Source organism: Heterodontus francisci, chromosome 32 (genome assembly GCF_036365525.1).
Source record: "Heterodontus francisci isolate sHetFra1 chromosome 32, sHetFra1.hap1, whole genome shotgun sequence".
NCBI lineage: Eukaryota > Metazoa > Chordata > Chondrichthyes > Heterodontiformes > Heterodontidae > Heterodontus > Heterodontus francisci.
The window spans coordinates 8570479-8597878 of record NC_090402.1 but is presented as its reverse complement, the minus strand read 5'-3'; the positions used below and the strand labels follow the sequence as shown (position 1 = coordinate 8597878).

General features: G+C 43.5%; 2 protein-coding genes across 5 annotated transcripts in view; both read left to right on the top strand.

Moving 5' to 3' along the window:
- The window catches only part of LOC137347608 (early estrogen-induced gene 1 protein-like), a 117083-nt gene extending 109653 nt beyond the window's left edge, over positions 1 to 7430 (top strand). For both annotated transcript variants that reach the window (XM_068012164.1, XM_068012163.1), the window contains exon 11: positions 924 to 7430. In XM_068012164.1, the coding sequence (XP_067868265.1) occupies positions 924 to 969 (46 nt within the window). In that variant the 3' untranslated portion in view covers positions 970 to 7430. The remainder of the gene's footprint in view (positions 1 to 923) is intronic.
- dpm2 (dolichyl-phosphate mannosyltransferase subunit 2, regulatory) overlaps positions 1 to 27400 on the top strand; it is a 195590-nt gene that overhangs the window by 164990 nt on the left and 3200 nt on the right. The window contains exons 1-2 of one of the 3 annotated variants that reach the window (XM_068012169.1): positions 17130 to 17183; positions 25829 to 25918. In XM_068012169.1, coding sequence (XP_067868270.1) covers positions 17181 to 17183; positions 25829 to 25918 — 93 coding nt within the window. In that variant the 5' untranslated portion in view covers positions 17130 to 17180. Of the gene's footprint in view, positions 1 to 17129; positions 17184 to 21314; positions 21418 to 25828; positions 25919 to 27400 lie in introns of those variants that run through there. The other 2 variants (XM_068012170.1, XM_068012171.1) reach the window with 2 other exon arrangements.

Sequence of the window (27400 nt, the reverse complement as noted above, 5' to 3'; positions counted from 1 at the left end):
ACACTTGAGGGTCCTGTATAGTTAGCTAATTTATCCTAGACCCCAGATTATTTAGTGTGGGATTGTCTTTTAAAATGATCCTTTTTTTTAAAAAATAACCCTTCTGAGGTTTGTCTTGTTCTGTTGGGTCGTTTCAGTTTTCAGCTTGTCTTTCTCTTTTGCACCGAGGAATGCTTTGGAGTAACATTTTTGACCCTTTAAATCCACAAGTGTTTTTAATGCGATGTATCAACTTCTCTGCCTGGCAATCCTCTGATCAAGAGGAATTAGCAGTGTCTAGGTGAACAGCACCTCCAGAGGGAAGCATTTCCTCTGTGCCAGGTGTACTGAAATTGTAAATACATTCTTTCTTTATAAAAACACTGAAGATTTTACACAGAAGAAATTCTCCCTCCTTCAGTCTTATTTTTGTCTGACAACGCTTCTGTGAAGCGCCTTGAGATGTTTTACCATGTTAAAGGTGTTAAAATGCAAGTATTTGTTCATTCAACTCACTAATCTCACAGCAATACGACGTTTTAATCCTCGTTTAATGGAGTTCGTTCGTTTTCCTATCCAATCTGGGGAAAAATGCTATTTTGTACCCTCAAACCTAAAACATAACTCTCATTGGGTGTACAGTGACAGCAGAATATACTTGTATTGTACAAGGTCCAGAAAACTTTGAGATAAAAGTCTAGAGAATCTCTCGACCAAGGTTGTTTGCCATTTTTACATCAGCTGCACCAGCCCTGCCAATGAATTTAGAAATTAAATCGAACTGAGATTTGCTATAGATCATACCATCAGTCCATGATGTATTCAAGTGTATATTTCTGATTATTTTGCTTATCGTGTCAGTGTTCAGGAAACAGAATGGCCTGAGTATTTCCACAGAGTCTGTATTCTGTGTCATGTATCAAACACTGTTCCTATCTCCACAGAGTGTCCGCAGGTGTCTTTGAGCCTGTTGTTATCGAGAGCCGTTGAGAAGTTTGGGAGCCACTCTGCACCTACTTAACCACTTTCCATTCGAGCTCCTTGCCTACTGTACGTCTAGTCTTACCCATCTGGTCGTTCCGCCCACCGGCCCAGCTGGACTGAAGGAGGAGGGTGGCTGTTTCTATCCGACAACCCCAAGAGTTGGCAGACGTTGATTCTGACACCATTAGAATTGGGTGGGACACAAGTCCCAAAAAAAGATCTCCATTCCTTTCTGTCTCAAAATCTACTGAACCAATGCAGATATTGGGATTTAATTTTAGATAAATAATTTTTGCAATGTTGAAATTTTGTTTCAGAAATCCTTTTGAAACACAGCAGTTAAGCACCAAAGCAATTTGGCTGTGAGTTCGTTAAAAAGGTGACAGGTTTTCCTTGAGATGCTGTGGCAGTGTTGTTTCATGGTAAACCGAAGCATATATAAAAGTTCCTGAGTCATTTATAGACCAGGGCTGAAGACTGCACGTCACCCTATGAATCTTTGATTTTTAAATGCTTTTAAAGATTTTATTGTGTTTAACCCCAAGTATTTAAGCTGCTGCGTGCATGCGCAGAGACCACTAGTTTGTGTTACACAGCTAAAATTGAACTAGAAAAGCGCACGAGTTTTTCATTTAATTAAAAAGATTTCAACAGCATAATTGCCATCAAGAACAGAAGGGATCATTATGTTTTAACAATAAAGCAAGATGATCCAATTCCAAATAAAATGGTGATCATTCCAGTTCTAAATCGATGAGTCAACCATGACGCCATCAGAGGACACATTAGATATGATGATGTCTTTGCACTGAGTATTTGTGTACCTGTTGGGTGTTGGATTTCTTCTGAAATGAAGAAATAGATGATTTTTTTTTTGTCCAGTAGTGACTTTACTAATGTTTTCTGATGCTTCCTACATAAGTCAGGGACTCAGCAATTTCATGCACATAAGTGTTCTTTTGTTACGGGAGCACTTTTCTTTATAGGCAGGGAGCAAATTCATTCATCTTCATAAAACATTTTTTTTTTTTAATCTGTTCTTCAGAAGAAGAAAAATCAAACTTGTGTTTTAACCTGTACTATCTGAACACTTACTAGAAGGACCATGGCTGGCTTTGAATGTTCAAGGAAAGTAATAATAAAGTCAAGTGGCGTGCTGTTGCAATAACAGTAACCTAGTCAGAAGTTATCCTGAGGAAAAAGTGCATTTTGCATGTTCCATCTACCTGTGGAGACTAGCGATGCGCCACTGAACCAGGCAATGGATGACTATTATTACCACCTAATTGTACCCAACTGTCCAGAACAGTAGTGGGGACGTCTTTCCCTTGCAGAATTTCTAATGTTTCCTTAGAGCTGAATTATATTCCAAGCGCTGATTCTAAAATTGGGACAAAATCCATTGGTAAGTGACCTTTAGTACAGGCTTTTCCTGTTTTGAAACATGGTTCCTGTAAACCTTCAGGGTTGAAAATGTTTTTTTTTCAGAATTGATTCTGGGATAGTAGAATAGAAATTACTGCCCCATTGATCTAGGGATAAGTTGAAGAAGTGCCAGGGAATTTTGCTACACAGCATTAACAACTAACTTTTTTTGTACGGTATTGTACTATTGAAATACTCGATTCTTGCCCGTTGAAGTATCTAGTGATGAGAACTGAGTGTTGCAGTAATGCAGTACTCTGCACTGCTTTTCACTGGTCTGTCAGGCTGTAAGTGTGTATTTTGATGGTCCAGATCTTGGACTTCCCAGTCCTGAGCCAGTATGCTTCAAGCAACATCTCGTCTCTGATGGAACAAATGACTCCAATCATTCATGCCTCAAAGCTATAGCTCTTTAGTGATGTCATTTCCAGTTCCTATCTTAATGTCCTGGTATTGGTTAGCTATGCACTTTGATGACCTGTATATTTCCTACACTATCGTGTTGTCTTGCTCATTGCATGCCACGTGTGACTATTGTGGCTCAGTATGACGTAATGTGAACGGTTAACTTGTCCACTATCTGTATCTGTGGTATACTAAAGCCTAAAATACAAGGCTGCGATTAATCTTATCTCCTGATTTTTGTACTGTTTTACTAACTGTTCTGTGACAACTGGTGTAAGGAAAACTCTTGCTTAATTAGTATTTTGAATGCAGAGCTAAAATTAACACTTTACCTGCTGGGACATAACTTTTAATTGCAGACAGGTTCACAAATGACTAAACACATCTCCTTCAAGCCCCTAAAAGTCTGCATATTTGTTTGCAAGTTGCTTGAAGCAGTAAAAGAAAGCCCATTTGGTCAAATTATATAGAAATGGAAGGCCTTTTCATATAATTATAGTGAATTTTGTACTGATCAGTGCTGGCACTGGGATGTGGAAACCAGTATCCATGTCGAGCTTCACCACTTCCCACTATCGTATTTTACTGCAAAGACACACTTTCTCGGCATGCATCCACTCCAGCTTCGGGCAAGTCCCCTGCTACAGCTGGTGTCTCCAAAACTCTCACAGGAACATCAAATATGAAGTGATGTGCTTGTGTACTTTCCCATGTTTTGAAAGAATAACAATTGTTATATATTGTGTGTGACATGGGGCAAAAACTGAAGTGCATTATGTAAGTACACTCCCCACAAATGTTGTACAGCATGGCTAAAAAGAGTCTATAGATTTGATACCCAGCATTTTTTCCTACAATTAACTATCCACAAGGTGGAATGCTGCTCCATTGACAAGATTATAGTGAATCAAAAATATTTTTCATTCTACTTAAATGGAAAGAAATATTAAATACTTGTGCAGGTGTATTTTGATTTTGCAGGCTTTAGTTGTAAAAAAAAAACATCTATCAGTATACTTCATGCTCATGATCTAAATGGCCGACAGTCTCATGACCCCATTGTTCCAGTGATTTGATCTCCCCACCTCTAGGCTCAATTTAATTTGGCACATGACTCTACAGATCTAAGAGATTTCTCACCCCATTTGTTTTAAACATCATGAACAGTCTTCGAATGTTGAATTGGGGTAGAGAAGTACACATTTATTATAGACAAGCAGCTCAGCATGTTAGCATAGCATGCAGGGATTTCCATGGAAAATCTTTGCTGTAACTGAACTCCATGCACAACAGATATCAAACACCTACATGCATAAAAGTGTAATTCCACAGCCCTTTCCCGTATTGAATCTTTTATCAAGAGAAGTTAATAAACTTTTCAGGAGGGGTTGAAAAAACAGATGTTTTCAGCATCTACAAAACCAGCAGATCAAGGGTTAAAACTGAATGTCTGTTTTATTGCATTTTAATAACATTTAATTATTGGCAATCAAGGTGTTCAGTTAATCAAAGTTTAGAGCAAATTCACATAGAATGGTTTTCTAATGAGATCCTTTTTCTAGCAGTTTTACCTGTTTTTACTTGTTTTAAGAGGTAAGGTCATACATTACTGCAGGTCTCTCTGACTGAGAGCTTCTGAATTGTCTCTAACTCTGAGCTCCACATGCTGTGGCTTGCTGTTGGCATCGAAAGCCAATTTTATTGAACCAAAGCAAAATGTGTTGGTAAGTGAGACTTGGATCAGTAGTTTTTTTAATTCCTCTTTTACTCCTAAAACCCCATGCATCCTAGTTTAATTTTCTCCTGCTTTTGTGCCATTCCCTGGTTATGAATCTGGTAGGTGACCTACTACCAAGCCTCATCCCTCACCTTTTTTACCTTTTCCCCTGTGTGAGCTCCTATAATGCTACTCCATGGTATAGCAACATTGGAGTACCAACTCACCGTGCCACCTCAGGTCCTTTTCTAAGTAGGACAGTGGTCTTGTAATCTGGGCATTGATTAGAGCGGACTTAAAAAGCAGTCTTCGCTCTGCAGGTTGCATTTGCTCAAGAGTTTGTGAAACCAGTAACTTCGAAGGAAGGCAGGACTTTTTAGTTACGACTAAATGTAACATGGGATTCTTGTCAATAATGAGACTGCATCACATCAGGAAACTGAAGTTCCCAAAAGACCACTGATAAAGTGAAAGAACCTTACTCTTGGACATGGTCTGTGAGTTTGCTTTACTCAATCCATTATAAAAATACTGTAATAGCCATTAATCCATTTTAGAGCTCAGGTGCACTGCTTTTTTTTTCCAGTAATTGCTTCTTCTGCCAATCAAATATTGATCTCTTTTTTTAAACCTGTTGGTTGCTTTTATTTGTAAAATTGTCCAATATTGACCACTGTTGTAGGAGCTGTGTTTTTTAAAGCTGTTTCTGAATAGTTTTTTGTTTTTCTTGCCATGTTTCGCAGTGCTTACAACCAGCAGGCTGGTTGTGTGCTGCTTTGTTGTCACACTGGGAGTTTAGCCCAGAAGCATGGACATCTCCCAGTGTGACATTAGAAAATGTGTTTAGAATATTACACGTCGGTGTGGATCGTGTTTCTGATTTTCTTTCGTAAAAGGCAGCATTTTTTTTGGTATTACGGTGTGAGAATTTATACTGGACTATTGTAACCTCTGACTAAAGACATTTGCATGATGGAGTGCCATCTAGCCACACTGACAAAGGCAGACACTGCCCAGTTAGGCTAAAGGTGATTAGTTGAGACATTGTGGTGCCCCTGCTTTAGTTCCCATGGTATATCCACAGCAGATGGGAAAATATTGAAAAACATAAGGTATTTTTAGATCATCACCTCTGAATCCTACAGCAATTGAGTGCAGTCACTACTGGATATTAAAATAAGTGGTGACTGCAGTTAATTGTACCAGTTATAAGAAGCCTACAATGTGTTCCTTTTATAATGGCTAAATTAATCAAAGCTACATTAGTTGTATATCTTTGTTTGGACTGGGAAGGTTAAATAATGTTTAAACCAAATTAAACCTTTAACCCCTTTGGGCCTTTAATTTTGCAATATCTCTCCTGTTTCCTCTCCATTCCAGGAGAGGCTGCTTTATTGAGCAGCAGAAAGTCTGGTTAGGATATGTTTCCTAATGGAGCTATTTTCTGTCTGTTGTGAATGCCTGCATTTGTGGAATCTTGTGCTCGAGTCTTCTACAGGCAACTAAAATCTGCCATAGAACCAGCCGTGAACACATACTTCATTCCAAAGATTTATTTTGATTGTCATTTGTTTTGAACAAATTCATACAACTGGAATTACTGGTGTGTGTATGTGACACTGTCTCCTGCTTTAAACTGAAAAGCAGATATGTTTGTTTGAGTTGAGATTCTGCAGCTACATTAGCAGGGAAAGAATGAAAGTGACCATAAATGGGGGAGGGAATTAATTATTCAGAATGAGACCAGAGTTAAATCCAAACAAAAAAGACAGTCAATTTCCTGTGCTTTTCCTGTGGAAAAGCATATTGCTAAAACTTTTCTAACGTAACAGTTAACTGGGTAACTCTGGTTTGCTAATTACCTTTAAAATGACACCGTGCTGGTCACTCTGCTTTCAAGACGATTAGGAAATAAGAGGAAGGTTGAAATTATGATGTAAGCTCCATTAGCTACTTACAGCTGATCATGTGTTCCTGTGGCTCATTGGCTGTTTAAAGGAGTAGCATAGGTTTGCTGAATGCAACAGTCAGGTGTGAACTCTGCGGCAGGTGGTTTATTCCAATGCCTAGTTATCGATGGGACTTTTTATTAAATATCAATGTACCTTTAATTGCTCCTTTTGGTGAATTGTTGCTTGTGCCTGCATTTCCCTTTGGAATATTTTTTAGATTTTCCTGCTATTTTTGGGACAATTGGGAACTGTAGATTCTGGATGTTCCAACTAGCATCACCTCAAATCTGGAATGATTTTGAAAGCATTTAATTTTCATTTTTTAGTAATCAACTGCTCATTAAATCCATATGGGATTGCTGAAGGCAGCAACATACCTATTACCTGACCAGGTAGCACATTCAGTAGATTGATTATTAATGTCCCTAAACAACTCCTTTAACCAAGCTGTATTTGGGCAAATGACGTGTGACTATCTGGCACTCTACTTGCCTTAAGTAAATCTGTATATTTCTGAAAGGGATTTGAAGCTATGCATTGGGAGACTAGGCCCTTCTTCAGATGGATTTAACATTTTCTGAAATGACCTAACTCTCAACTAAAGTTAAATGATGAGATTTTTATGATTTTGTTAAAAGTAAAGGTGTTACAGAATGTATTCCGAATGATATATTTAGACACTTATTTTTGTGATCCTATGGAGATGGGTGTACAGGTTTCTTAAAGAAAAAATGCCCAGAGGATGTGGAATTTATAGAAATGTTTATCAGCTGAAATATTGTATAACATTTAGATCTGTTTAGAATGCAAAATGTACTGTAATTGGTTAAAAGATATTTGTATTAAGGTTATTTGTTTCATATTTTAAAGTGTAACTATAGGAGCAGTATTATGTAATACTGTCTGTTTTCTGGGAAATAAATGATATTGGGTACCTGTATTAACAATAAAACTTATTTTGTGTTTAGCGTAAAGACTTTTATTTAAAACAAACAATAGTTGCTTGGCTTTTACCAGTTTTTTTTTTTTGGCTCTTCCAAGAGATCAGTTTTAGGAGGCGTGGTATCTCAATTACGTGGGTCAGGCTGGATGGGCCACAGGGCCTTTTTCTGTCTGATATTATTCATATTTTTACAATTTTCCTGCCTCGTCTTGTTCAATAGGCACTTTCTCATGCCTTGCCCAAGTGGCCATTCTTTATGTGCGAGGCTACATGGTGTGTTGTGGCAGGTTGTTCGCCTGCAGGGTGGTACCACAGGCAACCTGTCCTCAATGCAATGTTTGCATTTTACTGGTGGGGTTCACTGGATAGTATTCTGTATGGGAACCGGGGCAGACTTCCTCATTTCTCAAGCTCGGGTCAATCGTCAGCTCCTAGGATTGCTGAATTAGCCAATCTCAGGCACAGGTGAGGGATTTGAACCTCTGACCTTCCTAGTCTGTCGACCTTAGTCGTACACGAGCCGGTGCCAGTGCTCAAAACAGCTATCCTAGATAGTGTGTTGAAGGGCTGTACAATCCATAAAGTCTTCACAGCAAAGCTCCAATCCTGCCTTATAGAATGATACAGCACTGGAGGCCATTCAGCCCATCATGCCTGTGAAAGAGAACTCTTTGAAAGAGTTCCAATTTGTCCTGCTCTTTCCCCATAGTCCTGGAAATTTTTATGGAATCCCAGAATGTTTTATTTCTTGATTGGAATTCCCAACTGCCATGTGGAATTTGAACTAAGTCAAATATCATTGCATTATTGTACTCATTACAAAAAATATGAACTCAGATTTTCAAACTGCCAGGGTGGGTTTTGAACACACTTTTTAGCCCAGTAACACAAAGCACTACACTATTTACAGGGCTGGGGATCTCTGGAAGTGTGTTTAGTATTCACCGGGGTTGGGGGAAGGATAGGATGCCTGGGAGTGTGTCAATATTTCCTTAACTCCTCAAGCAGAGAAGTTTTAGAACCACTAATCTACCATCTCCTGTTCTATTTCTTTCTTTGAATCCATGAGGAAACTTTTCCTGGAACTGACTTTGGTTTGTGTTTTGAGGGTTTAAAAAAAAATTAAGAACAATTTGGCAAATAACCCAACTACAAAATGAAACTTGTACCAATACTGGTTACACAGCACATACCTGGATACAGAGTGTGAAAAATGAAACCTGAACATTTTACAGCAAACCCTTGCTGTCTGTCACGAGTACAGATTGTAGATTAGTGATCTTGCTTCATTTGGACTCCCGATGCTTCCTCTGCTTTCTTGCTTTCCTTTCTACACAAGCGTAGCACAAACTGCACCAGATATTTTTCTTGGGAATGATTTCAATACCATTTGGAGTTCTGACTGGATTGAGTGCGCACAAACCTGAGAAAATAACCAAGGGCATTTCAGATTCCTCACTCCACCGTTCCCATTAACAAATACATGTAATGGGGGAAGGGCTTAGAGCTTCTATTCTCAATAATAGCATCTGTGCACGGTGAAGAAAGCACATTGGTGGAAGCACCCTGGTAATCTTAGTAACCGGGTTCACTGGGATTTAATCTTAAATAGACTGGATTAGTTCACACATTCTCTCCTTTAAGACGGAAATAACCAAGGGAGTATTTTTCGAAGTATAGTCATTGTTGTGTTGTAATGTAGAAAGCACACAGCAATGTGATCATGACCAGATAATCATCTATTGTGATAGTTGAGGGATAAATATTGGCCAGAATGCTGCACATAACTCCCCTGCTCTTCTTTGTAATAGTGCCATGGGGGTCTCTTCCATCCATCCACCCAAGCAGGCAAATGGAACATCAGTTTAATGTCTCATCTAAAAGGTGGCACCTCTGACAGTGCAGCACTCCCTCAGTACTGCACTGGAATGGGGCTTGCACCCAGAACCTTGTGACTCAGAGCCAAGAGTGCCCGTATAGTCACTGTTGTAGGAATCACCGTAGTTGATTTGAGCACAGCAAGCACTCACAAACAACACTGATAAATGACTAGATCGTCTGTGATTTTTAAGGTTTAAATGTTGACTAGAAGATTGAGGATTCCCTTATTTCAAAAAAAGACAGGATTGCACTTATATAGCACCTTTCACAATCACAGGATGTCCCAAGCACTTTACAGCTAATGAAGTACTGTTGTGAAAGCCATTTTATATACAATGTCCCACAAAGACCAATGTGATAATGACCAGGTAATTGATTTATTTTAATTAATGTTGATTGAGCGATAAATATTGGTCAGGACACTGCGAGGACTACCCTGCTGCTTCAATGGAGTAGTGCCATGGGATCGTTTAACATCCACCTGAGAGGACAGATGAGGCCTCAGTTAAATGTCTAATCTGAAAGATGGTGCTGCTGACAGTGCAGCACTCCCTCAGTACTGAAATGTCAGTCTGGATTATGTGCTCGTATCTCTGGAATGGGACTTGAAGCTCTGACGCAGAGACAAGTGCTCTACCCACAGACAAATTATCAAAGTTTTGTCGGTAGTCGCAGTCACACATGTACCTTGTGCTTGTTGACTTGAATTGCTCCTGGTATCCTTACAGCTCATTTAAAGCTCTCATCCTTGTGAGCAAATCTTGTCACGGCCTTGTCCCTATCCCTCTAACCTCCTACAAGCCCCACCAAACTATCCATTTGTCTAACTCTGGCTTCTTGTGCATCCCCTGCCTCTTCCTTCACCCAGTATTGGTGGCTGTACCTGCAGCTACCTGCACCCCATTCTCTGTAATTCCCTCCCTAACCTTATCCTCCTGTAAGACCTTTTAAAGCCCACTAAATATGTCCACTGGTTTAGCGTTCATATTTTCTGATGTCTGGCACTTTTATTTTTATGGCACTATATATGTACAAGTTCTTGTTTCACCCACCAAACACAAAGTAGGCTGTGACCATTATGCTGAATACTATTAAGATGATGGTTCCCGGGCCCAAGTCCTCAGGTTTGCAGCTGTTGGGACAGGCACAAGGACTGTTAACGGAAATCTGTAACACGTTGGGATCCTCTGGATCTCGGGATTGAACTACCAAACGACTAGAGCTGCAGTTAAACCGAACCACTGTACGCAGTGGGCTACTGTGTGATGCTGCAACATAAAAGAGAAGAAAAGGATGAAAATGTGTAAGATTTGGGAGGGAATGACAACAACAGCTTGCATTTCTATATCCCCCCGTAATGTGGTTAAAATGTCCAAAGGTACTTCACAGGAGTGTTATCAGACACTCAGCTGTATAAAGAGATAATGGGACAGGTTCCAAAAATGGCAAAAACTGCATTATCCAATAACTCAATTATTGCAAAATTCAACTCTAAAATATAAACAAGGGCCACCTGAACACCTGGGCATTTTATCCACTGTCTAGTTATGGGTGTATTCTGCTGATGGCGGGAGGCAGCAAAGGATTTTTAATAATGGAGCCCAGACTTGGTTCATTGCCTGTGGTGTGGTGTGTTTAGTATTTTCAACCAGTCCCCCAGAATGAATGAGCAAAGCACTGTTAAACCTGACTCTCCATACCCAGGGTGCTTGCAGGAAAGCGGGCTGCACAGGTGCCAGTTCCTACAATCAGCAAGGACAGGCTGGGCCTTTCAAGTTATTCCAATTCTCTTACAATATTTTTCTAAAATTTTCAAAAACTGAACTCCAAGAATCATTTTGGGGATGTGGGTAGCGTTGGCAAAGCTGACAGTGCCTATCCCTGAAGACATGGGTCTAACTAACATGGTTGCCTCTTAATTGCCCTCTGAAATTACCCAGCAAGCTTCTGTCATTAACAAAACCGCTCCCAAAAAAAGACCATTGAGGTAGACCGATTTCACTGAAAACTAGGAACAGACAAAGTAGGATCCATGGAGCTTGAAGATAGAAGTAAACCATTTAATGACAACTTGCATTCATATAGCTCCTTTAATATGGTTAAAACATCCCAAGGTGCTTCACAGGACCGTTAACAAACAAAATTTGACACTGAGTCACGTAAGGAGGTATTCGAACAGGTAACAAAAAGCTTGATCAAAGAGGTAGGTTTTAAGGAGAGCCGGAGAGGTTTAGGGTGACCCTAAGCATTCTTCTATCTTTCTTAAATAAAAACGGGAAATGCTGGAAATACTCAGCAGGTCTGGCAGCATCTGTGGAGAGAGAAGCAGAGTTCTTCGGAAGAAGGGTCACTGACCCGAAACGTTAACTCTGCTTCTCTCTCCACAGATGCTGCCAGACCTGTTGAGTATTTCCAGCATTTCTTGTTTTTATTTCAGATTTTCAGCATCTGCAGTATTTTGCTTTTACTTCTATCTTTCTTGTTGTACTTTATCGATTATACTGTGTGGATATGGTTCCTTGAACCTTTCCTCTGCTTCCACCTAAGCTGCCCTCCTTTCCTACATCCTTACTCATTGAACCGTCTTCCCCACAGTAAATCTTTGTTTCGCAGGAACTCAATGCCCAAATTCTTGCAGTTCCCCCATTCCTCTTCCAATTTTCCAAGTAGCTCTTCCATTTAGGAACCACAGGAACGAGACAAGGCCGTACAGCTCCTCTAGCCTTTCACCTTTCCTAATCTTTTCATCTCTGATTGATGATTTGGCCCTCAACTCCAGTTTCTAAAAGCAAATCAAGGAGAATTCTTACCAGGGTAGGTGACGGTGAGCACTTGCGAATTGTTGTCATAGCTGAATTCATTGTCCTCGTGTCTTCCAAAGTTGATAAAATCCACCATCTGCCCCCTCTGGGTGCGGTACCTGATAACCAGACAAACAGCCACGTCCAAACACTCGGGGGCAAACTCAACAGGTTCACTAAACGGAAGACAAGGGCTGAATGAGTACAGAATGTCAGGATCAGATTCCCTGGCTGAAACAGCCAGTGGTTTGTCCCGCTCCAGAAATCCATCAGAGTCCCCCATTGCTGCCAGATTAATCACGCCTGATCCATCGTACATTATACATTTGCAGGGGTTCATCTTAATGCATTCTGTTTTCTGGGAGGAAGAGGCAGAAAGCCATAATATTACCAGCAGGCACATGTAGCTGAGAGTCCCAACACTCGGCATCTCGGAGAGGAATTCCTCACACTCAAATCATGTTTAAGTATCATCAGAGTGAGATGTGTACTTGAAGTCAGCAATTAAAGAGAAACTGCAGTCGCTCATTGGTACTAAAGTCTCATGCTAAGTTAACTCATGGTGGCTCCCTTATCTGATTGGCACAGCCCCTTTTACTGTCTCTACTATTCCTTACATAAACTCCCGGACAGGCAACGCCTCAATTTTGAAATTCTCGTCCTTGTTTCTAATTCTCTCCATGGCCTCGCCCCTCCCTATCTCTGTAACTTCCTTGGTCTGACAACCCTCTGAGATCTCTGCACTCCTCCAATTCTGGCCTTGAGCATCCCCTGATTTCCATTGCTTCACCATTGGCGGCAGTGCCTTCAGCTGCCTGAGCTCTGCAATTCCCTCTCTAACCCCTCCGCCTTCCACCTCCTCTTTTTAGACGCACCTTAAAAGCTACCTTTTTGACCAAGCTTTTGGTCATCTGCCCTAATATGTGACTTAGTGTGAAAATGTGTTCGATAACTCTCCTGCAAAGCGATTAGAGATGTTTTACAATGTTAAAGGTGTTATCTAAATGCAAATTGTTATTTTCTCAAAACCAAGCCAACACTGTGACTTCCTTTGCAAAGTCACTGTTACCTAATAGACTCTCCCTTCACTTCATTCACCCTATCTCATGCAGAAAACAAGGCTGAAATGAGAAAGGGGAGAGGGATAAACCAGGAAACTACAGATCAGTCAGCCTAACATCGGTAGTGGGGAAGTTATTGGAAACATTATCAGGGACAAATTAAACTTTCATTTGGGAAGGTATGATTCAATCAAGGAGACCCAGTGTGGATTTGTAAGGCAAGTTGTGTCTAACTAATTTGATTGAATTCTTTGAGGAAACCAAGAAGGGTGATCAAGGCAATGCAATATTGTGTATATATACAACTTTCGGAAAGCATTTGACAAAGTGCCACACAGGAGGCTTATTAAGAAGATGGATTAAGGGGAAAGTGAAGCCATGGTTACATAATTGGCTGAGTGACAGGAAGCCAACAATGGAGGTGGATGTATGTTTTTCAGACTGGGAGGTGATTTGCAGTGGTGTTCCCCAAGGGTCTGTTTTGGGTCCATTACTCTTTTCAATTTTTATAAAGGACATAGTCGGGTGTGGAGAGCAGCATTATAAAGTTTGCAGATGATAAGGAAACTTGGCAAAGTGGTAGATAGTGATGAGGATAATTGTAGACTGCAGGATGACATAGGATGATGAAATGGGCAGAAGTATGATAGATGGAGTTCAATGCAGAGATGTGTGAGGTGATGCAGTTTGAGAGGGCTAATATAGAAAGACGGTTTACTATAAGTAGCACGATTTTAAGAAGTGTAGATGAGCAAAAAGGCCTCGGTGTCCATATACACAAATCCTTAAAGATGGCAGGGCAAGTTAATAAAGTGGTTAAAAAACAGATGGGTCACTTGAGTTCATAAATAGAGGATTGGTTATGAAAGTAAAGAGATCATGCTCAAACTTTATAAATCACTGGTTGGGCCTCAGCAGGAGTATTGTGGATAATTCTGGGCACCATAATTCAGGAAAGTTGTAAATCCCTTAGAAAGGGTTCAGAGGAGGTTTACCGTGGATGAGGAACTTCAGCGTTGAGGAAAGGGTAGAAAAGTTAGGACTGTTCTCCTTGGAAAAGGGAAAGTTAAAAGGTGGCCTCGTAGAGGCTTTGAAGACAATGAGAGATATTTATAGAGTAGATAGAGAAAAAACATTCTCTTCGGCAACTGTGTCAATAACCAGAAGGCATAGATTTAAAATCATTGGCAAAAAGATCTAGTGAAGTGATGTGCAGAATTATTTTTCACTCAAAGAGCTGTCAAGATCTGGGACAACCAGATTTCTGTAAAACTTTAAAAAGGGAGTTGGACAAGTACATGAGGAGGTGGGTTACGGTGTGGCACAACTGCTCTTTCAAAGAGACAGCACAGGCATGTTGGACTGCATGGTAAGATTCTATGATAACGGCAAAATAAAAATACGAAGGTGAATACAAACCATTTCCTTAAATTAATTAAAAACAACTTCTATTTGTGTAGCGCCTTTAACATAATACAACATCCCAAGGCACTTCACAGGAGCATTATTAAACAAAATTAGACACCGAGCCGCAAAGGAGGTATTGGGTCAGATGATCAAAGTGAGAGGTTTAGGGAGGGAATTCCAGAGCTTAGGACCCAGGCAGCTGAAGGGATGGCCACCAGTGGTGAAGTGATTAAAATCAGGGAATGCACACGAGGCCTCAATTAGAGGATTGCAGAGATCTCGGAGCGGGGCTGGAGGAGATTACAGAGATAGGAAGGGGTGAAGCCATGGACGGATTTGAAAACAAGGATGAGAGTTTTGAAATTGAGATATTGTTTGAACCGGAGCCAATGTAGTTCAACAAGCACAGGGGTGACAGGTGAACGGGACTTGGTTAAGACACGGGCAGCAGAGTTTTGGATGACCTCAAGTTTACAGAGGGTAGAATGTGGGAGATCAACCAGGAGTACATTGGAATAGTCAAGTCTAGAGGTAACAAAGGCATGAATGAGGGAGGGTTTCAGCAGCAGATGAGCTGAAACAGAGGCAAAGTTGGGCGGTATTACAGAGGTGGAAATAGGTGGTCTTAATGATGGCACGAATATGTGGCCGGAAGCTCATCTCGGGGTCAAATATCACACCAAGGCTGCAAACAGTATGGATTAGCCTCAGTAAGTAGCCAGGGAGAGGGATGGACTCAGTAGCTAGGGAGCAGAGTTTGGAGCAGGGACCAAAAACAATGGCTTCAGTCTTTCCAATATTCAATTGGAGGAAATTTCTGCTCATCCAGTACTGGATATCAGAAAACAGTCTGATAATTTAGCAACAGTGGAGGTGTTGAGGAAGATGATGGTGAGGTAGAGCTGGGTGTTGTCAGCATACATATGAAAACTAGTACTGTGTTTTTGGATGATGTCGCCAAGGGGCTGTACGTGGATGTGAAATAAGAGGGAGATAAGGATAGGTCACTGGGGATACCAGAGGTAATGGTGCAGGAGCAGGAAGAGAAGCATTGCCAGTGATACTCTGGCGACAGTTAGATAGGTAAGAATGGAACCAGGTGAGAGCAGTCCCACCCAGCTAGACGACAGTGGAGAGGCTTTGGAGGCTGGTGTGGTGAGGTATGTGAAAGGCTGCAGACATGTCAAGAAGGAAGAGGAGGGAAAATTTACCTTTGTCATCGTCACATAAGATGTCATTTGTGACTTTGTTAAGAGCTGTTTTGGTTCTGTGGCAGTGGCGGAAACTTGATTGGGGGGGATTCAAGCCATAGAGTTGGAGGTGACAACACGTTCCAGGACTTTGGAGAGGAAAAGGAGGTTGGAGATGGGATGGTTATTTGCAAGGACTGTGGGTGGGGCCAAGGGTTGGTTCTTTGAGGAAGGGCGTGATAACGCCAGACTTAAAGGAAAGAGGGACAGCACCCAAAGAGAAAGAACCATTTACAATATCGGCTAACATGGGAACCAGGAGGGGAGGCTGGGTGATCAGCTGTTTAGTGAGAATAGGATGGAGCTAACAGGAGGTGGGTCTCATGGACAAGACGAGCTTGGAGAGGGCATGAGGGGAGATAGGAGAGAATCCAGAGAAAGATGCGAGTTCAGGGCTTGGGTGGGGGAAGTTTTAGAGGAAATTTGACCTAGTGGAAGGGAGGGACGTGACAGAGGCCAGCTGTTTGGACAGCCTTGATCTTTGTGACAAAGAAGTCCATGAGTGCCTTGCACCTATTGGTGGAGGTGAGGGTGGAGGACACAGAGGAGAGGGGTTTAAGAAGATAGCTTGCAGTAAAGAAAAGAAACCAGTTATCTTTGCATCCCAAGATGATCCTGGAATAGTGAGCAGTTTTAGCCTACGAGTACAGGACCCAATAGTGTTTTATGTGGGCCAGCAAGATCTGGCAGTGGATGGCTAAATCCAGAGGTAAATAGCATAGATGCATTTAAGGGGAAGCTGGATAAATATGTAGCGGAGAAAGGAGCACGAGGCATGTTGATAGGGTGAGGTGAAGTAGGGTGGGAGGAGGCTTGTGAGGAGCATGAACACTTGGCATGGACCAGTCAGGACAAATGGTCTTTTTCAGTGCTGTAAATATTATGATATCCCTACTTTCTATTTGATAAAGTGGTTTCATTTACTAACTCTGAAGAATGGGTGATTGATTTAGAGAATTGGTTGGGTGGAGAGGTAACAGAGGAACTGCAGCTCCTGAAATTGTATGAAACTACCGCCTCTCACCAGCAGGGGCGCTGTGCGGGAACATGACGTCATTGCAAAGCCGTCTGTTAGATGTACGCATGCACCGGAATGGACCTTCTAGAGGCGGGGCTACTGATGATTGACAGTTCGATGCACCAACCGGAAGCTAAACACTAAAAAAGCAAAATACCGCGGGTGTTTTTAACTTCAAGAATCTTAATCGTTCTTAGCCTGCATCAAACAGAAAGAAAAGAAAGATTATTATCCAGGCTGATTGTGGGGACTAGAACAGGCCTAGCGGAGGGTGGTTACTGATTGGTTGATTTGTGTGCGACCTTTACTGGTGACCCCGGAAGTGGTAGAAAGGTGGGGGGGCGGCCGGAGCTCGAGATGGTGAGTGAGGCGGGACAGGAGGGGCAGCGCTGGTACACTACTGAGGGAGTGCTGGTACACTACTGAGGGAGTGCTGCACTGTCGGAGGGGGCAGCGCTGGTACGCTACTGAGGGAGTGCCGCACTGTCGGAGGGGGCAGTGCTGGTACACTACTGAGGGAGTGCTGCACTGTTGGAGGGGCAGTGCTGGTACACTACTGAGGGAGTGCCGTACTGTCGGAGGGGCAGCGCTGGTACGCTACTGAGGGAGTGCTGGTACGCTACTGAGGGAGTGCTGGTACACTACTGAGGGAGTGCTGCACTGTTGGAGGGGCAGCGCTGGTACACTACTGAGGGAGTGCTGCGCTGTCGGAGGGGCAGCGCTGGTACGCTACTGAGGGAGTGCTGGTACACTACTGAGGGAGTGCTGCACTGTCGGAGGGGGCAGCGCTGGTACGCTACTGAGGGAGTGCCGCACTGTCGGAGGGGGCAGTGCTGGTTACTGAGGGAGTGCTGCACTGTTGGAGGGGCAGTGCTGGTACACTACTGAGGGAGTGCCGTACTGTCGGAGGGGCAGCGCTGATACGCTACTGAGGGAGTGCTGGTACGCTACTGAGGGAGTGCTGGTACGCTACTGAGGGAGTGCTGCACTGTCGGAGGGGGCAGCGCTGGTACACTACTGAGGGAGTGCTGCACTGTTGGAGGGGCAGTGCTGGTACGCTACTGAGGGAGTGCCGCACTGTCGGAGGGGCCAGCGCTGGCACGCTACTGAGGGAGTGCTGGTACGCTACTGAGGGAGTGCTGGTACGCTACTGAGGGAGTGCCGCACTGTCGGAGGGGGCAGCGCTGGTACACTACTGAGGGAGTGCTGCACTGTTGGAGGGGCAGTGCTGGTACGCTACTGAGGGAGTGCCGCACTGTCGGAGGGGGCAGCGCTGGTACACTACTGAGGGAGTGCTGCACTGTTGGAGGGGCAGCGCTGGTACACTACTGAGGGAGTGCCGCACTGTCGGAGGGGGCAGCGCTGGTACGCTACTGAGGGAGTGCTGCACTGTTGGAGGGGGCAGCGCTGCTACACTACTGAGGGAGTGCTGCACTGTCGGAGGGGGCAGCGCTGGTACGCTACTGAGGGAGTGCCGCACTGTCGGAGGGGGCAGCGCTGGTACGCTACTGAGGGAGTGCTGCACTGTCGGAGGGGGCAGCGCTGGTACGCTACTGAGGGAGTGCCGCACTGTCGGAGACCGTAAAAAATAGGAGCAGGAGTGGGCCATTCAGCTCCTCGTGTTTGCTCCCCCATTCAATATGTTCACCATACGCGACTCCTCAGATACTGAAGCAGTCCGTGTTCATATGCAGCAAGACCTAGATAACATTCAGGCTTGGGCTAATAAGTGGAAAGTTACGTTCGTGCCATATAAGTGCCAGGCAATGACTGTCTCCAACAAGAGAGAATCCAGCCATCTCCCCATGACATTCAATGGCATTACTATTGCTAAATCCCCCCCACTATCAACATCTTTGCGGTGGGGTGGGAGGGAGCGGGGGGAGGTTACCATTGACCAGAAACTGAACTGGACCAGCCATATAAGCACTGTGGCTACAAGAGCAGGTCAGAGGCTGGGAATGCTGCAGCGAGTAACTCCACAAAGCCTGTCCACCATCTACAAGTCAGGAGTGTGATGGAATACACACCACTTGCCTGGATGAATGCAGCTCCAACAACACTCGAGAAGCTTGGCGCAGTGGTTAGCACCGCAGCCTCACAGCTCCAGCGACCCGGGTTCAGTTCTGGGTACTGCCTATGCGGAGTTTGCAAGTTTTCCCTGTGACCTCGTGGGTTTCCTCCGGATGCTCCGGTTTCCTCCCACATGCCAAAGACTTGCAGGTTGATAGGTAAATTGGCCATTGTAAAAATTGCCCCTAGTGTAGGTAGGTGGTAGGAGAATTGAGGGAAGGTGGGGATGTGAGAGGGAAAGTGGGATTAATGTCGGATTAGTTTAAATGGGTGGTTGATGGTCGGTGTGGACTCAGTGGGCTGAAGCGCCTGTTTCGGTGCTGTATCTCTCTATGACCATCCAGGTCTAAGCAGCCTGCTTAATTGGCACCCCATCCACCACCTTCAACATTCACTCCCTCCACCACCAACACACCGTGGCAGCAGTGTGTATCATCTACAAGATGTACTGCAGCAACTCACCAAGGCTCCTTCGACAGCATCTTCCAAACCTGCGACCCCTACCACCTAGATAAAGGACAGCAACTGCATGGGAACATCATCATCTGCAGGTTTCCCTCCAAACCACACACCCCTAACTTGGAACTATATCACCGTTCCTTCGCAGTCGTTGGGTCAAAATCCTGGAACTCTCTTCCTAACAGCACTGGATATATTTACACCAGGTGGACTGCAGCAGTTCAAGAAGGCAGCTCACCACCACCTTCTCAAGGGCAATTAGGGATGAGCAATAAATGCTGGCTTAGCCCACGGTGCCCACATCCTGTGAAAGAATAGAAAAAAGTGTTCTGATGAAGGGTCACAGACCTGAAAGGTTAACTCTGTTTCTGTCTATGCAGATGCTACCAGACCGCCTGAGTATTTCTGGCACTTTCTGTTCTCATTTCAGAGTTTCAGCATCTGTAATATTTTGCTCTTTTTAAAAAAAAAAATCATGGCTGAATTGATTGTAGTCTTAAGTCCACTTTCCCTTTCCTGCTGCCCCCCGCTCTCTTTCCCCCTCCCCCCCCAATAACCCTTGACTCCTTTGTTGATCAAAAGTCTGTCTTAACAGTCTTGAATATATTCAGTGACCCAGCCTCCACTGCTGTCCGGCGTAGACAATTCCAGAGATTAACAACTCTTTGAGAGAAGAAATTCCTCCTCATCTCTGTCTTAAATGGGAGACACCTTATTTAGAGACTGTGCCCCTTAGTTCTAGATTCCCTGAAAGGAGAAACGTCTACCCTGTCAAGCCCCCCCCTCAGAATCTTATATGTTTCAATGATATCACCTCTCATTCTTCCAAACTCCATAGAGTAAAGGCCCAATCTGCTCAACCTTTTCTCACAAGACAACCTCTTCGTCCGAGGAATCAGCCTAGTGAACCACCTCTGAACTGTTTCTAATGCAAGTATTAGAATTAGAACATTACAGCGCAGTACAGGCCCTTCGGCCCTCGATGTTGCGCCGACCATCTGACCTACACTATTCCATTTTCATCCATATGTCTATCCAATGACCACTTAAATGCCCTTAAAGTTGGCGAATCTACTACTGTTGCAGGCAGGGCGTTCCACGCCCCTACTACTCTCTGCGTAAAGAAACTACCTCTGACATCTGTCCTATATCTATCACCCCTCAACTTAAAGCTATGTCCCCTCGTGTTTGCCATCATCATCTGAGGAAAAAGACTCTCACTATCCACCCTATCTAACCCTCTGATTATCTTGTATGTCTCTATTAAGTCACCTCTCCTCCTCCTTCTCTCTAACGAAAACAACCCCAAGTCCCTCAGTATGTTCTTCCTCAAGTAAGGAAGCCAAAACTATACACCGTACTCTGGATGTGGTCTCACCAATGCCCTGTATGGTTTAAGCAAGACTTTCCTACTTTTATACTCCAACCCCCCTGCCCCCCCACCCCCCCCCCCCCCACACCTTACAATAAAAGCCAGCATTTAATTTCCTTTCTAATTACGTGCTGTACCTGCAAACTAACTTCTTGTGATTCATATATAAGCACACCCAGGGCCCTCTGTACCGCAGCATTCTGCAGTCTCTCTCATGGGATCATAGGAAATAGGAGCATGAGTAGGCCATTTGGCCCATCGAACCTGCTCGGCCATTAAAACAGAGCGTGGCTGATCATTTATCTCTACACCATTTTTCTCCACTATCCTCATATCCCTTGATGTCATTAGTTTTCAGAAATCTTTCGATGCTCAGTGATTGAGCTTCCACAGCCCTCTGGGGTAGAGAATTCCACAGATTCACCACCCTCTGAGTAAAGAAATTCCTCCTCATCTCAGTCTTAAATGGCCTGTCCCTTATTCTGAGACTGTGTTCCCTTGTTCTAGACTCATCAGCCAGAGGAAACATCCTATCTACATCCACCCTGTCACGCCCTGTAAGAATTTTGTGAGTGTCAATGAGATCACCTCTCATTCTTCGAAACTATAGGTGTCTGCAATCTCTCCTCATAAGACAATCCTGCCATCCCAGGGATTAGTCTGGTGGACCTCCGTTACACTCCCTCTATGGCAAGTATATCCTTCCTTAGATAAATAGATCAAAACTGTACACAATACTCCAGGCGCGGTCTCACCAAGGCTTTGTACAATTGAAGCAATACATCTTTACTGCTGTACTCAAATCCCCTTACAGTAAAGGCCAACATACCATTTGCTTTAATTGTTTGCAGCAGCTGCATACTAGCTTTTAGTGACTCATGAACAAGGACACCCAGGACAGCACCACTTCCCAACCTGTCACCATTTAAGAAATACTCTTGTTTTTTCTACCAAAGTGGATCACTTCACACTTATTCACATTAAATGCCAAGTTCTTGCCCATTCACTTAGCCTGTCCAAATCTCCTTGACGCCTCCTTGCATTCTCCTCACAACTTGCATTCCCTCCTAGTTTTGTCATCTGCAAATTTGAAAATATTACAATTAGTTCCCATATCCAAATCATTTATATAGTTTTTAAACAACTATGGACCCAGCACTGATCCTTGTGGTACCCTGTTAGTAACAGCCTGCCATTCTGAGAATGACCCATTTATTCCTACTCTCTGCTTTCTGTCTGTTAACCGATTCTCAATCCATTGCAGTATATTACCCCCACTCCCGTGTGCTCGAACCTGTGTGGGATCTTATCAAAAGCCTTCTGGAAATCCAAATACACCACATCCACTGGTTCTCCTTTATCTATGCTGCAAGTAACACCCTCAAATAACTCCAATAGGTTTGTCAAACATGATTTCCCTTTCCTAGGGGACTTGGCAGGGTAGATGCTGAGAGGATGTTTCCCCTTGTGGGGGCATCTAGAACTAGGGGGCACAGTTTAAAACTAAGGGATCTCCCATTTATGACAGAGATAGAACATAGAACAGCACAGTACAGGCCCTTCGGCCCACGATGTTGTGCCGAACCTTTAACCTACTCTAAGATCAAACTAACTACCAACCCTTCATTCTACTATCATCCATGTACCTATCCAAGAGTCGCTTAAATGCCCCTAATGTATCTGCTTCTACTACCACCGCTGGCAGCGCATTCCACGCACCCACCACTCTCTGTGTAAAGAACCTACCTCTGACATCTTCCCGAAACCTTCCTCCAATCACCTTAAAATTATGCCCCCTGGTGATAGCCCTTTCCACCCTGGGAAAACGTCTCTGGCTATCCACTCTATCTATGCCTCTCATCATCTTGTACCCCTCTATCAAGTCACCTCTCATCCTTCTTCGCTCCAATGAGAAAAGCCCTAGCTCCCTCAATCTTTCTTCGTAGGACATGCCCTCCAGTCCAGGCAGCATCCTGGTAAATCTCCTCTGCACCCTCTCGAAAGCTTCCACATCCTTCCTATAATGAGGCGACCAGAACTGAACACAATATTCCAAGTGTGGTCGAACCAGGGCATTATAGAGCTGCAGCATAACCTCGCAGCTCTTAAACTCAATTCCCCTGTTAATGAAAGCCAACACACCATACGCCTTCTTAACAACCCTATCAACTTGGGTGGCAACTTTGAGCGATCTATGGACATGGACCCCAAGATCCCTCTGTTCCTCCACACTACCAAGAATCCTGTCTTTAAGCCTGTATTCCGCATTCAAATTCGACCTTCCAAAATGAATCACTTCACACTTTTCCAGGTTGAACTCCATCTGCCACTTCTCAGCCCAGCTCTGCATCCTGTCAATGTCCCGTTGCAACCTACAACAGCCTTCCACACTATCCACAACTCCAGCAACCTTCATGTCATCGGCAAACTTGCTAACCCAGCCTTCCACTTTCTCATCCAAGTCATTTATAAAAATCACAAAGAGCAGAGGTCCCAGAACAGATCCTTGTGGAACACCACTGGTCACCGAGCTCCATGATGAATACTTTCCATCTACTACCACCCTCTGACTTCTATGGGCCAGCCAATTTTGTATCCAGACAGCCAACTTTCCCTGAATCCCATGCCTCCTTACTTTCTGAATGAGCCTACCATGGGGAACCTTATCAAACGCCTTGCTAAAATCCATATACACCACATCCACTGCTCTTCCTTCATCAATGTGTTTTGTCACATCTTCAAAGAATTCAATAAGGCTTGTGAGGCATGACCTGCCCCTCACAAAGCCATGCTGACTGTCTCTAATCAAACCATGCTTTTCCAAATAATCATAAATCCTGTCTCTCAGAATCCTCTCCAATAATTTGGCCACTACCGACGTAAGACTGACGGGTCTATAATTCCCCAGGGTTATCCCTATTCCCTTTCTTGAACAAGGGAACAACATTTGCCACCCTCCAATCATCCGGTACTACTCCAGTGGACAGTGAAGACGCAAAGATCATCGCCAAAGGCGCAGCAATCTCTTCCCTCGCTTCCCGTAATATCCTTGGGCATATCCCGTCTGGCCCCGGGGACTTATCTGTCCTCATATCATTCAAAATTTCCAGCGCATCCTCCCTCTTAACCTCAACCTGTTCGAGCATATCAGCCTGTTCCACGCTGTCCTCACAAACGACCAGGTCCCTCTCACTAGTGAATACTGAAGCAAAGTATTCATTTAGGACCTCCCCTACCTCCTCCGACTCCAGGCACAAGTTCCCTCCACTATCCCTGATCGGCTCTACCCTCACTCTGGCCATCCTCTTGTTCCTCACATAAGTGTAGAACGCCTTGGGAGTTTCCTTAATCCTACCCGCCAAGACTTTTTCATGTCTCCTTCTAGCTCTCCTAAGTCCATTCTTCAGTTCCTTCCTGGCTACCTTGTAACCCTCTAGAACCCTGTCTGATCCTTGCTTCCTCAACCTTAAGTAAGCTTCCTTCTTCCTCTTGACTAGCTGTTCCACATCTCTTGTCATCCAAGGTTCCTTCACCCTACCATCCCTTCCCTGCCTTATCGGGACAAACCTATCCAGCAGTCACAGCAAGTGCTCCCTAAACAACCTCCCCATTTCTGTCGTGCATTTCCCTGAGAACATCTGTTCCCAATTTATGCTCCCCAGTTCCTGCCTAATAGCATTGTAATTCCCCCTCCCCCAATTAAATATTTTCTCATCCCATCTGCTCCTGTCCCTCTCCATGACTATAGTAAAGGTCAGATGAGGAATTGCTTCTCTCAGGGTCATTAATCTTTGGCATTCTCTATTCCGGAGAGCATTGGAGGATGGATCATTGAATATATTCAAGGTTGTTAAGAAAGATTTTTGATCTACAAAGGAGTCGAGGGTTATGGGGGGACAGGCAGGAAAGTGGAGTTGAAGCAATAGTCAGATCAGCCATGATCTTATTGAATGGCGGAGCAGGCTCAAGGGGCTGAATGGCCTACTCCTGCTCCTATTTCTTATGTTCTTGTATGGCTGGTCCAGTTAAGTTTCTGGTCAATGATGACACCCAGGATGCTGATGGTGGGAGAATTCAGTAATGGTAATGCTGTTGAAGGTCAAGGGGAGATGGATAGATTTTCTCTTGTAGGAGCTAGTCATTTCCTGGCACTTGTGTGGCACGAATGTTACTTGCCACTTAAGACAGAAGTGTGCCTTAAGGTTGGGTGAGTGGGCAAAAACTTGGCAGATGGAGTTTAATGTAGGAAAGTGTGAGGTCATGCACTTTGGTAGGAAGAATCAAAAGGCAGACTATTATTTAAATGGAGAGAGACTTCAAAAAAGTGCAACACAGAGGGATCTGGGTGTTCTTGTGCATAAAACACAAAAAGTTAGCAATCAGGTGCAGCAAGTAATTAAGAAAGCAAATGGAATTTTGGCCTTTATTGCTAGGGGGTTGGAGTTTAAACATAGGGAATTCTTGTTACAACCGTACAGGGTGTTGGTGAGGCCGCACCTGGAGTACTGTGTACAGTTTTGGTCCCCGTATTTAAGAAAGGATATACTGGCATTGGAGGCAGTTCAAAAGAGATTCACTACGCTGATTCCTGGGATGAAGGGGTTGACTTATCAAGAATGGCTAAACAGGTTAGGCCTTTATTCATTAGAGTTTAGAAAAATGAGGTGATCTTATTGAAACGTACAAAATTCTAAGGGGGCTTGACAGGATAGAGTTGAGAAGATGTTTCCACCAGTAGGGGAATCTCGAACGAGGGCACATAGTTACAGAATAAGGGGACACTCATTTAAAACTGAGCTGTGAAGGGATTTCTTCTCTCAGAGGGTCGTGAATGTCTGGAATTCTCTACCCCAGGAAGTTGTGGAGGCTAGATCATTGCAAGTATTTAAAGAGGAGGTAGATAGATTTTTGAAATATCAGGGAGTTGAGGGCTACGAGGAGCTGGCACAAAAGAGGAGTTGAGATCTTGGGCTGATCAGCCATGATCTTATTGAATGGGGGGCAGGCTTGAGGGGCTGAATGGCCTACTCCTGCTCCTATTTCTTATGTTTTTATGTGCCTTTCAGTATTGTTTGCTTAACTTCTCATTGTTTTCTCTTAGGCTACAGGAGCAGACCAAGTGGTTGGGTTGGGCCTTGTGGGGTTCAGCTTGGTGCTTTTCACTTACTACACTATCTGGGTTATCGTGTTGGTGAGCATTGATTTTTAAAAATGATATGCTGTAATAATTGCAACTATATGAGTTAACTAATGGTAGTTTAAATATTTCCATCCATCAATCAGGAGGATGCTAAGCATTTGGGTTAATTTCCAGAATTGTTTTAAATTTCGCCATTTTCTGACCCCTTCAGCCTGCTCCAACATTCAATAAAAGGTTATGGCTGATCTTGCATCTCAACTCCACTTTCCCACCCTACCCCTTGATTCCCTTAGTGCCCAAAACTCTGTCGGTCTCCGCCTTGAATCTATGCATTGACTGAGCATTCACTGCTCTCTGGGGTAGAGAATTCCAAAGATTCACAACCCTCTGAAGAAATGTATCCTCTTCTGACTCCTAAATGGCTGAACCCTTATTCTCAGACGGTAACTCCAGTTTGAGACTGTCCAGCCAGGGGAAACAATCTCTCAGCAACGACTCTGTCAGCCCTCTCTGAATTTTATACATTTCGATGAGATCCACTCTGTAGCCTTGAAACGTTTTGAAATGAGAGCTAGATCCAAGACCTTTAAAATATTTATTCTCTGGATGTGGGTGTCACTGATAAGGGATAGAAAATAAGGTTAGCATTTATTTTCTATACCTTAACAGTGACTAAGAAACTAGGTCATTTCAGAGGGCAGCTAAGAGTCAACCACATTGGTATGGGACTGGAGTCAAACATAGGCCCAGACTGGGTAAGGACTTTCGAGAACAAGTTGGGTTTTAATGACAATCCGACAGCTTCACTTTTATGAAGCAAGCTTTTTTATTTCTAGGATGTTTTTTAACCTGCTTGATTTATTTAATTGCCCTCTTCACACCAGGTAGAAAGAAAGAACTTTCATTTATGAACCCCTCTTCTTAACCTCGGGACGTCCCAGGTGTTTCTCAGCTACTTCTGAAGTGTAGTCATTATTCTAATGTAGGGAAACATGGAAGTCAGATTGTGCACAAGACCCACAAACCAATGAGAGAAATTACAAGAGAATCACTTTTTTTAAATGAATGAAGGATAAACATTAGTTAGGACATGGAAAATTCCCCTGTTCTTCTTCGGTTAGTGCCATGGGATCTTTTTAAGATCCACCTGAGAGAACAGGTTATTTTATTTTTGTTGGACAATGGTATTAATAGTTATAGAGCCAGGACGGGTTGATGGAGTTGAGGTATTGATCAGCCATGATCCAATTGAATGATGGAACAGGCTCGAGGGGCTGAATGGCCTACACCTGGTCGATGTATAATTTTCCATCATTTGAATGTAAGCATTTATTTAAATGCCACATTCAAGCGGATACCTCTCTCCCATTAGCTTCAACATTGTCTAAGTAATAAAAGGTTTGTATTAAAATATTCAAATATTAAACTATTTCCACTGGCACGAGGGTCAGTACCAGTGGACACAGATTTACAATAATTGCCAAAAAAGCCGGGGGGGAGAGAATTTCTTTTTTACATCGTTATGATCTGATA